Here is a 10,415-nt window from a genome sequence, read left to right on the forward strand (position 1 = left end):
CAGGTGGAGGTTGGTCTCTTCTCACAGCCAGCCAGCAATAGAAGAGGACACAGACTCAAGCTCTGCCAGAGGTTTACGTTGAATATTAGGAAGAGATTTTTTACAGAGAGTACCCAGACATTGGAATGTGCTGCCCAGGGAGGTGGTGGATTCACCATCCCTGGAGGTTTTCAAGCTGAGACTGGATGTGGCACTTAGTGCCATGGTCTAGTAACCACGGTAGGGCTGGACTCGATGATCTTTGAGGTCTCTTCCAACCTGGCTGATTCTATGATTCTACAACAAAACACTGCAGCTGTGGAGGAAGCCAGGGATAAGTCCTAAACCCAGGGAGACTCCTCTGCCTGCAGCCTCAGGCACTGGCTCCTGATAGCTCTGTTACCAGTGGAGGGACTGAAACAAGCCCTTAGTAGTTCCCACTCCTTAATAAGAGAACTGCCATATGAGAAAAATTAAGTGTAATTACTCTGTAGTTACCAGGGCAATACAAAGTAAGCCGCTGTAACAAACAGGAGATGGAGGCTGGATTATTTCAAGTAACATCTAGCAAAAATAAAAGCCAAAATCAAATCTGAAAGTCATGTTAGGCTTGGATTAGAAAGTAGGATTTAAAGGGTATAGTAAAACAGCAGGATGACCCCAAATAGGAAAGGGGTATAGGATGCAGGTAAACCTAAAAAGTCTAATGTGTCCTACATCAGGGAAGCAACCCAATATCCAGGCCAGCAATTACAGCTATTTTCTGCAGCTGTAGCTGCTTTGCATCTTGAGAGAGCACTGATAGAAAAACCTAAGTAAAATCATTCAGTTATCTGTTTGTTCAAAACCAGGAAAGTGTCCACATTCATAATGATTAACTCAGATTTAACTGTTCCTTCTTCCTTCCCCAAACAAGGCTGATGTAGCCTACCACAGACCATAAGTAAGGCTCACCCTTTAAATAACACTTTTTTTCTAAATTTTTCCTGTATAATCACCCAGTTTCAGTTCCAGAAGCATTCATATGACTATTTTAGTCTGGTTTTATTTATGTACAGGTTTTTACATGCATCTCCTGCCAAATTTGCTAACCTCCTATGGAAACCATGGTCCTGCCAATTAAAATCCAGAAAGAAACTTAATTGTTTAGTGTTGCACTGTGCAGGTCATGTTGATGCTTTTCTAAGTTCAATTCTTTCATCAATTTTGGTTCTACAGAACATTTTTGATATCTTGGTGTATATATATGAAGCCAGTGCTGATCTATATATAATCAGCAGCTAGAGGCAGTAGAAAACCTGGACAAAGCTTTTCCTGCTTTGCCAAAGATAGCAAAACTATGGTAGGAATTGCTGCTGGCAGTGAGTTAGGCAGATATTACTGCAAGAGTATAAGACTAATAAGCAAAGTATTTTTACAGTGATTTACACACTGGCAGAGGTGGCAAATCTGGAAGATGCTGCAGTTCAGATCTGAGCTGGGAAGTACAGGGTAAGGGTGTGCTATTAGTAAGTGTACTGAAGCCCAATCTGAAAATTAAATTGGAGGTTTCAGTATTTTATGTTTCAGCTTTCTCAGTTTCATTTCTTTTGCCCTAAGAAACTGTAAAAAAACCCTAAACAAACCACCAAAACTTTTCCTAATTCATTATTACTGAGTTAATAATCACCTTAGTTTAAATTAACTCAAGCTAATGGATTGCACTTAGCTGTATGGACTATAAAGCTCTACCTAAAGCTTTATGTGGTGCATTCCTTTATGCATGAATTACCTCTTTCCTTCAGGAAAAAAGAAAACCTATAAAAACTGGTAGTCTGACAAGGAACTCCAACGCCAAATACCTACCAGCCTTCTTTTCTAGGGAAATACATGCTTCTATTTTAAAATGAAACTGAATTAAAATCTAAAATAACAAAAAAACCCATTAATTTTGTGGATTATATTGCAAACTCAAAGCTTTATCATTTGCCTGCTGTACTACAGGAGTAAATGGGTCTTGCTTGTTTTAGAAATGAGCAGTTCTCTTACTAACACCGCTGCTCAAAAATAGGCAAGGCAAAGTTCAAGTAATATATTAATTTACATTGCATTCTAAGAATTATTTTCATTCCAATGTGATTGTTTATAGAGAGACACCAGTGATCTTTCAGTCATTGTCAAGCTCAGATTCACTATTTATCCTGATGATTCTGACCACCAGCTCAAAGCAAGAACAAATGGTGTTGTGAAGTTTGTGATAGGTGGTGAAGTCTCCTTGCATGTGCTAACATACTAATCCTGAGAATGTTTTTCCAACCTAGGTTCTGCAAGCATCAGTCTCACAAGTCCCTGTTCATTGGACAGCTCCCATAGTACCACTAGGAGGTGAGAAAGGTCTCGTTCCTACCTGGGCTTTAGTCATGGATTGGGTAGCATGGTATGAATTGTTTTGGTGGATGACTCAAGGTTAAGACTGAGATGTGTATCACTGATGAGGCTCAGGCTGGGTGGGGAAGGCACAACAAGTTATCTGCCTGGACTCTGAAATTTTCAGCTTTGATGTCTTGCATTGTGTGGTATCCTCTAAGTAGCTCTTGAGCTAGATTAGCATGTAGCACGTCCCCTGAGATGTGCATAGCTGTGTTTGGAAGTGTGTTTGCATGTGTCAGAGGCTCTACTTGTTGACTCTATTATCCTGAAGGGGTGTCTGCTTGAGGTTACTGTCACTACAGAAACCTCACTCTTGCTAATCAAAATCCTGGAAGAAGCTTCATTATTTAACATAGTGTTGTCATGGTAACTGTGATTATGAGTGCATGTATTTCATAAAAATTAACATAGCATTTCTGGTTATGTGACTGTGGGATTAATGGTGACCTATAATGAGCAGTTAGTAGTAGTAAGTCCAGAAAGGGCTGCCAAAAAAAGGGAAACTATTGCATGGATTGCTTCTGGCACTGTGATGTAGGGAGAGGATGGATATACTGCTGCAGCAAGAGCTGAACACTAAAAAGCAAAGCAGTGTCTAGAGTTACCTACCCAAAGGCAGGCAGGAAGGTCATCCTCTACCTCATAGATTGTATGCTGCTTTATAAAACAACTGTTTGTAAGGCTGTACATATTAATGAAAACTGTTTAAAACTGAACTCAAAATCTGCACATCAGCTGTTTGGATTGTGTATGATGTTGCCTCAAAATATAACAAAGATTTGAAAAACTATGTAAACAAGCTCAGTAGCAAAATGCTCCTTTTTTTCCTGCCTTCTAATAATAGAACCCAATCTGCCACATTCATTTGAAACTAAACAATTGCAAAAGAATTACCAGTTGGAGTATTCTTGGTTATCATAATTTCATGATAAGTAGCTGTAGCAGGACTTTGAGAGCTTTCTGAAGAAGTCAATTTATCAAGTCAGCTTGCCTGTTTGCCTTTCCAGTTTTTAAGACCATGTTCCCTTCACAGCCAATCTATTTTAATTCTTTAGGAGGATACTCCCTACTTTTCATAGAGGGCAAACAGCTGAAAGTGAGTATGTATATATCTGAAATGTTTAAATGTCACAAACCAGAGATTTTCCACCTTCAAATATTAAAATCTGTCATTGTGAAATTACTTCAGTTTTAAGTAATAGTAATAAAAAGACCCCAACCCCCCCAAAAAAACAATGAGGGCTAGCAGTGAGGGATTAATGATCATTAGCATGAGCAGAAATGACAATTGTAAAATGCATGTACATCAGTGATTTATATACACTGTATACAAGTAACTTCTTTATGACTGGAACTAATTATCTATTAGAATATGTTGCTAATCCATTCCAGAGCCTTCAGAAGTGGTTTATTTGCATGGAAATGAAAGTGAGAGGACTGGAAAAAAATCATGGGTCTAATTTCTATACATGTGACCCTATGTAGTACTGAGGCTTGCAGCTGAAAAGGGGAACTGGAAAGTGCTCCTAGGTCCATAGAAATGCATAGATACAAATGAAAAACAAGAAGTACAACTTTTACAAAATATTATTCTGAATCAATGTATATACATTATACATATTATACATAGATTTTATATGTCTCCAAGTTTACTCACAACAGTTCAAGCAATGGTTTTCTGTGTTATTCTTCTGTTTTGAATTGTGTTATTCTTGCCACCTGTACTATATTACTATTCTGGAGTAAAGGAGAAATTAGGTACAGGATCCTGTTTAACAAAACTATACTAAATACAGTACCTATCCAATTTAGATTTTTTCAAAAGGCTGGAGCAGAGAGGGTTTATTTAGAAATTTACCAGACCAAGGCTGAAGATTTGCCCAGTAAAATAGCTGTATAACTAAGGCTAGAGTGTATCATGAGAATACTCTTTAAATTTCTAAGAGTTACATGATGTGCTTATGGGCTGTTTTAAAGGAGAAGCAATTATACAAATCAAACAATTTGTTCTTTTTAGCCCCATGGTGCTTGCACTGCACATAAGGATGGTGCTGGAAGTGGAAAATGTTTTGTATTTGACTGTTTTCCTAAACAAAAATTCCCTTTTAAAGTGAAGGCTGTACAACTGGTGTAATTTTGAAATATAGAGATGAAGAGCTGAAGACTGTTTGGTCTCTGAGTATATATTTGGAAAACTATTAAAATCTAGAGAATTGTTCCCAATGTCACCTTTCCCCATCACTATCAACCAATATATTTATTTCTGAGCTGTAGGCACAAGCAACCAACAGTAAAGCATAATCCTTAAATTGGCTCATCATCACTCCAGTTCAGGCCAGGGCTTTAATTAGAGGGCTACTCCTGTTATATGCCACTGAAATGAATGGAAACCCATCCACCTTTCTTGTATTTATGGACCTGCTTATGCTTTACGTCTTGTACATCAGGAGAGACGTACAAGAAATCAGTGTAGAAACCCTGTAACAAAGACACATTATCACGATACATAATCCTTTCATAACAAAGTGGGACATTTAGTTGGTCTGTTGATTGCAAGAAGTGGCTGACTCCCCATTTCCTTGAGTTTTTGTCCACTTTGAGATGCCAGTAATGCTGGAGCAGAGAGGTGATGAGCAGCTCCTTTCAGCTGATGAAAGTTGTTAATGTAGCTGGCAATCAGTAGAGTGATCTCAAGAATCTATAACAGGAACACACAAAACTCTTTAAAAAATACAGTGATGTGTTTTGACTGCTGAAAAAATAGCTAACTTTTTAGCAAGTGACAATCACCATCAACTGGAAAAGTACTTGTTCTTTATCAAATTAATGATGGGGAGACAGGAGATACCTAATAAAGCTTTTTGCTACTGCTTCTTGCAAATAATGTAATGTTATTCCCATTCGTATATATCAAAGATACTTTTTCTTCCACAGTCTTAAACGATTCTGAGAGACCACTTCTTTCACTTTCAGAGAGATTTTGAGGTCCAAAAGACGACACTCTGACGAAAGGTTTTCACAATGTGTCCCCTCAGTTTTGCCAGAAAGTATCCAGTGCTCAGAGAACTCAAGACATGGGACAGATAAAGGGAATAAAGACTTCTGGGAGCTTTTTATTGTATTTTGTCTTTGTGAGCCATACAAACATTGCTGAGACACTGAACACGCTGCCCAGAGAAGCTGTGGATGCCCCATCCCTGGAAGTGTTCAAGGCTGGCTTGGATGGGGCTCTGAGCAGCCTCATCTAGTGGAAGGTGTCCCTGTCCACAGCAGTGGGGTTGGAACTAGGTGATCTTTGTGGTCCCTTCTGTGATTCTATATGGGTAGAGTCTGAGGGAAATTTCAATAGATGCTTATTTGGTATGAATAGTTGTGTTTTGACCCAAATTTATACATGGAATATTGTATTCTGTTTCTTAACTTGTTCTAACAGCAAAATCTTTGTTTTAAAAAAAAAGATATAGTTAATCTTACCAGTGAAGGAGAGAATAACTTGTTCTAACAGCAAAATCTTTATTTTAAAAAAAAAGAAATAGTTAATCTTACCAGTGAAGGAGAGAATCTAGATTTAAAAGGCATGATCTTTTTTTCAAACAAAGGTAAAAACATCCTAGACATCTTAAGAAGTGACTGATCTTTCAGACCTTGTGTTCACTGTAGAACACAAACGTACTTTTTCAAAAATTATCTCTGGTGCTGATCAAGCAAACAGACTTGGTTTTAGGTACCAAATGTAATTTCTGACCTTAATAGTCTTCTTTGTCCTTCTATAAAAAAATCTGGGATGTTATAGACAGGGGCATAAAAAGGAACACATCAGTATTGTCACAGTTAGCTCTTACATTAGTAATTGTTTTGCTCTCTAAAATCATCTGGCAGAAGTCAATACTCTGAGAATGCTAGGATTAAAGAAGGTGTTTCATCTTTCATATCTGTTAAGGATTACCCACCAGAGAGAGCACGAAAGCAGATGGTGGGAAACTGTTTCAGGTAATATACCAACCTTTGGTTTTGTCATGGCAAAAAGGTGTTTTTCAGTTGCTTTGTCCTTTGTCTGAGCATTGTTAACAACCAACATAAAATCATCTTGATAGCCTCCAAAAGTCATCAGGCTCTTGTATGTATATGTAATTGTTAATCGCTGAAAAAAGAAACCCCCCCAAACAAAACACAAAGCTATTAAGGAGGACAATGCAGGAAAAACAGATGATGACAAATTCTTCCTTTAAAAATATAATTGCACATATATTTTTCAATGGTGTTATCCTCTTATGAATCTTGAAATTAACTGTGAATATTGGGATAGATTCATTCAGACCTTCATGATGAGTAATTTTCATTGCATATGGTAACTCTTGTAAGTTTGACCTCTGTTTCTATTCCAAATTAATTAGATCAAAGATATAAGCAGGTTTCAACTCAACTGTGTAATTCAATTTATACAAGCCTTGACTGACTTTGAGAGAAGTTAATCTTAGCAGTTCCAATGGAAATTGAAGCAGTGTCTAAATAAATAAACGGCAGAGTATGAGACATCTAAAGGATATTAACTCCAGGACTTCATTTTGTGCAGTGGTGTAGTCTGCATACACACAATTAAGTTCTGTTCTCTTTTTTTTTCCCCACATCTCTGATGAAACATAAATGCTCTTCAAGGCTCCTCTGCTTTCCATGCCTCAATTCTCACTATTTAATGTTTAACACCACACTAGTGGCCTTTAAGATTAGCATTTAATTTATTATTACAACTCATATTAATTTGCTGCAGATGTTCACATTTAAAATTCATAGCACACAATATGTGTACAATAACTGATTTAATATCCTTCAGTTAATAAAGCTCTTTTGCACTGATTTTGTAATAATATTTTCTCTACCCCTTGCAACATAATTTCTGATAGCCCTGATCCTTCCTACAGAAAATCAGAAGATTCCCTGGAAACTGAGTGTTTCTTAAATGAAGTAAGGCCTGCAGGTACTGTAAACTGGCAGTGCTCTACAGAAATGCCACAGGTAGCTCTGGGAGTAGATGGTGTTTCTAGAGCTTTGTGCAGTCTGATGCAAGCTCATTTTGCTTGCTCCCTAGAGAGCTGCTGTTTGCTCTCCTCATGTTCTTTGTTTCATTATCCCTTTAACTGCAAAGAAATGTAATGAAAAGGCCCATATCAGTCCAATTATGAAGCTGAGATTTTAATTTTCTGATATTCACTATTAGCAGCATGCCATGCTGTTTCTTTGCAGGATATAAATGAAAGCAGAGATCTTCTCAGGCACTGTTTTTTCATACCGATTACCACCAACTCGTTTTCTGTGAAAACTTGTATTGCAAATCAAAGAAAAATCAGAGCCTAAAATGACATAATTAAATAACACTGGGTTATATTACCTACTATTAAACAAAAATAATGCAATGAAAATAACAATCTTTTAAAGGAACTGCTCTTTATAGAGTGTATGTATTATGAACAATAGTGTAAAATGAAGTCTCCAGGAAAAGAAAATTAGTGTTATTGTAAGAATTGCAACTATGGATCTCCTGACATTTGAATGATTAGAACATTAACATTTCATTGAATGATATAAAAACTGTATCTGATAAACAGAAATAAATTCTCTGCAAAGAATGCGTTACTTATTTCTATTATTAGAGCTACTATAATGATGACAAAATTAAACCAGTTTGAAAGGAATAAATTTTTGCTCCAAGAGAAAGACTAGATAACTTAGCATGGAAGGCTAATGCTATCTTTTATGTAGTATGGTGGTGAATCTCTCCATATACTCAGTGCTAACATCTACTTTGACCAGCATAAAAAAAGAAATTTCACTTACCATAGAGCTGTATTCTAGGATGCTTATGCCATCTTCATGCACAGCAAACCATATGAAGGACTTCTCAACTGAGGCTGTTGCTAGAGGCTACAAAGAGAAATGTTCTTTAATTACTACTTCAAAATGAGGCTGTATGTAAATAATCATTAACTCTCAGCTATTATAGACCTCTCTCTATCCACAGATCTTACATCAGTTCCCTCTCAGTGTATCAGTGTACATTTCAGTAAAGGAATTGAAACAGCTGCCCAAAGCCCTGCAGGTGGCCAGTGGCAGAACTGTGAACTCAACACTCTTGAAGGGTCCCCTAGTGCTTAGTCCTATAAAATGTATAGTCTCATTAATAAAATAAAAGTCAGGCATTTTAGAGTTTGTTCACTAGCTCATATGTCTACATACACAAAGAACAGAGTGCTGATAAACAATTATATACATATATATATGTATATATATATATATGCACACACTGAAAGGGTTTACCTAATAAAACATAAGGAGTGAGGTGACAGTTCTGTTTAACATAGATGTTACTTGAATCAAGGGAATTAAGATACTAGTCAGGTGGAGGTTGGTCTCTTCTCCCAGGCAACCAGCAGTAGGACAAGAGGACACAGACTCAAGCTCTGCCAGGGGAGGTTTAGGTTGGATATTAGATGAGATTTTTAACAGAGAGAGTAATCAGATATTGGAATGGGCTGCCCGGGGAGGTGGTGGATTCACCATCTCTGGAGGTTTTTAAGATGAGACTGGATATGGCACTTAGTGCCATGGTGTAGTAACCATGGTAGGGTTGGACTTGATGATCTTTGAGGTCTCTTCCAACCAGGTTGATTCTACGAATTCCATGATTCTAGTGGCTTAAGAGAAATTGAGAGAGGCCAGCACAGAAGGGAGTGCTCTAAATACCCCTAACAACATTTAGGGCAAGGTTCAGCTTCCACAGCCAGTTAATGATATTTTCAATATTCTACTAGTTATCAGGTAAAAAAGTCTAAACCAAAAAGGCTATCTCAAACTAAGATACAGGAAAACGGAAAGATGCTACCTAGATTAATAATGTAAAACAAGTAGCATTGTAAAGTTTCTATTATGGTATACTTAGTACTATTATTCTTCACTGATATATGACTCTAGTTAGTAATTTGACAAGAGGTTCAATCAGCATACGTGTAACACAGTTATTTTCAACAAAAAGGTATTACTATTTGCATATTATATTTATATTTATAAAAAACACCACCACCACTCAAACCCAGTGAAGTTTCTTACTTTTGCTGCAAACAATTTAGCACCAAAGAAAGACCATTTTCTGGCTACAGTGAGGTAAATGCGCACACAGTCTGCAGCACTGTGCCCCCGGAGAGCCATCCATCGTGTAGACAATCGCTGACAAAGCTGTCTGTGGAAATGAAATATGTTACTCAGCTATTGAAAGGAATTTAAATGCTTACCCATAGTGAGTTCAGTGAGCAAAAAAGGAATTCACTTGTTTAAATGATAATTTAAGTTAATACAACAACTATCACTTGTACAGTATTAAATGAATCCGAAATGTCATTTAGTATTTTAACACGCATGAAAATTATGAAGTATCTTCTAATTTCTGCAACACTATGATTAAATATTGATGTAGCAGTTGCAGCATAAAGGCAAAAAGTCTGGGACTTTTAATGTGTTGCTACAGAGAATCAATCTACCTTTATCAGTACTCAACAGCTTTGTCAGTTGTCATTCCAAAAATCCATCCAGCTTAGCACCCATCTTTACCTGTGGCTACTAGCAGATGTGGAAGATATGGCTTAGCACTACTCTTTTTTAGTGGTTTTTTTCAGTACACTGCTACCAAAAAGGTGCTTCTAATGCATAATGTGTTCACATTGTCTCTTTGTTTTGTGGCTCCTTGGCGAGTTGGTTCAATAAAATGATCCTGTGGAAAAACTAATCATCAAAAAACCCTCACCCCAGAGTACCTTTCCAACACTGACCGGTGGGGATGACTCACCCAGCAGCCAAGGGAGGGGGAATGTGAATAAAGGGAGACCCATCACTTGCAGCTTTAGTTTTACTGGGAGTTTATGAAGTCAAACCACACCCTCAGCAAAAGAATACAAGCAACAGGGCAGGGATAGAGAGATTCTTTCCCTGCCACAGACTTCCAGCTCTGGCAACTGGTAGTTTAGGGACTACTTGAATGG

General features: G+C 37.4%; 1 protein-coding gene across 1 annotated transcript in view; it reads right to left on the reverse strand.

Annotated features, from left to right (window-relative positions):
- Nucleotides 1-4,759: 4,759 nt before the first annotated feature.
- Nucleotides 4,760-10,415, reverse strand: part of PLEKHH2 (pleckstrin homology domain containing, family H (with MyTH4 domain) member 2) — a 49,901-nt gene continuing 44,245 nt past the window's right edge. The window contains exons 26-29 of the mRNA XM_009077966.1: nucleotides 9,490-9,619; nucleotides 8,221-8,307; nucleotides 6,392-6,529; nucleotides 4,760-5,086 (exon numbers count right to left, since the gene is read on the reverse strand). Coding sequence (XP_009076214.1) covers nucleotides 4,904-5,086; nucleotides 6,392-6,529; nucleotides 8,221-8,307; nucleotides 9,490-9,619 — 538 coding nt within the window. The 3' untranslated portion in view covers nucleotides 4,760-4,903. The remainder of the gene's footprint in view (nucleotides 5,087-6,391; nucleotides 6,530-8,220; nucleotides 8,308-9,489; nucleotides 9,620-10,415) is intronic.

Source organism: Acanthisitta chloris, unplaced genomic scaffold (genome assembly GCF_000695815.1).
Source record: "Acanthisitta chloris isolate BGI_N310 unplaced genomic scaffold, ASM69581v1 scaffold26880, whole genome shotgun sequence".
In the NCBI taxonomy this organism is placed as follows: Eukaryota; Metazoa; Chordata; class Aves; order Passeriformes; family Acanthisittidae; genus Acanthisitta; species Acanthisitta chloris.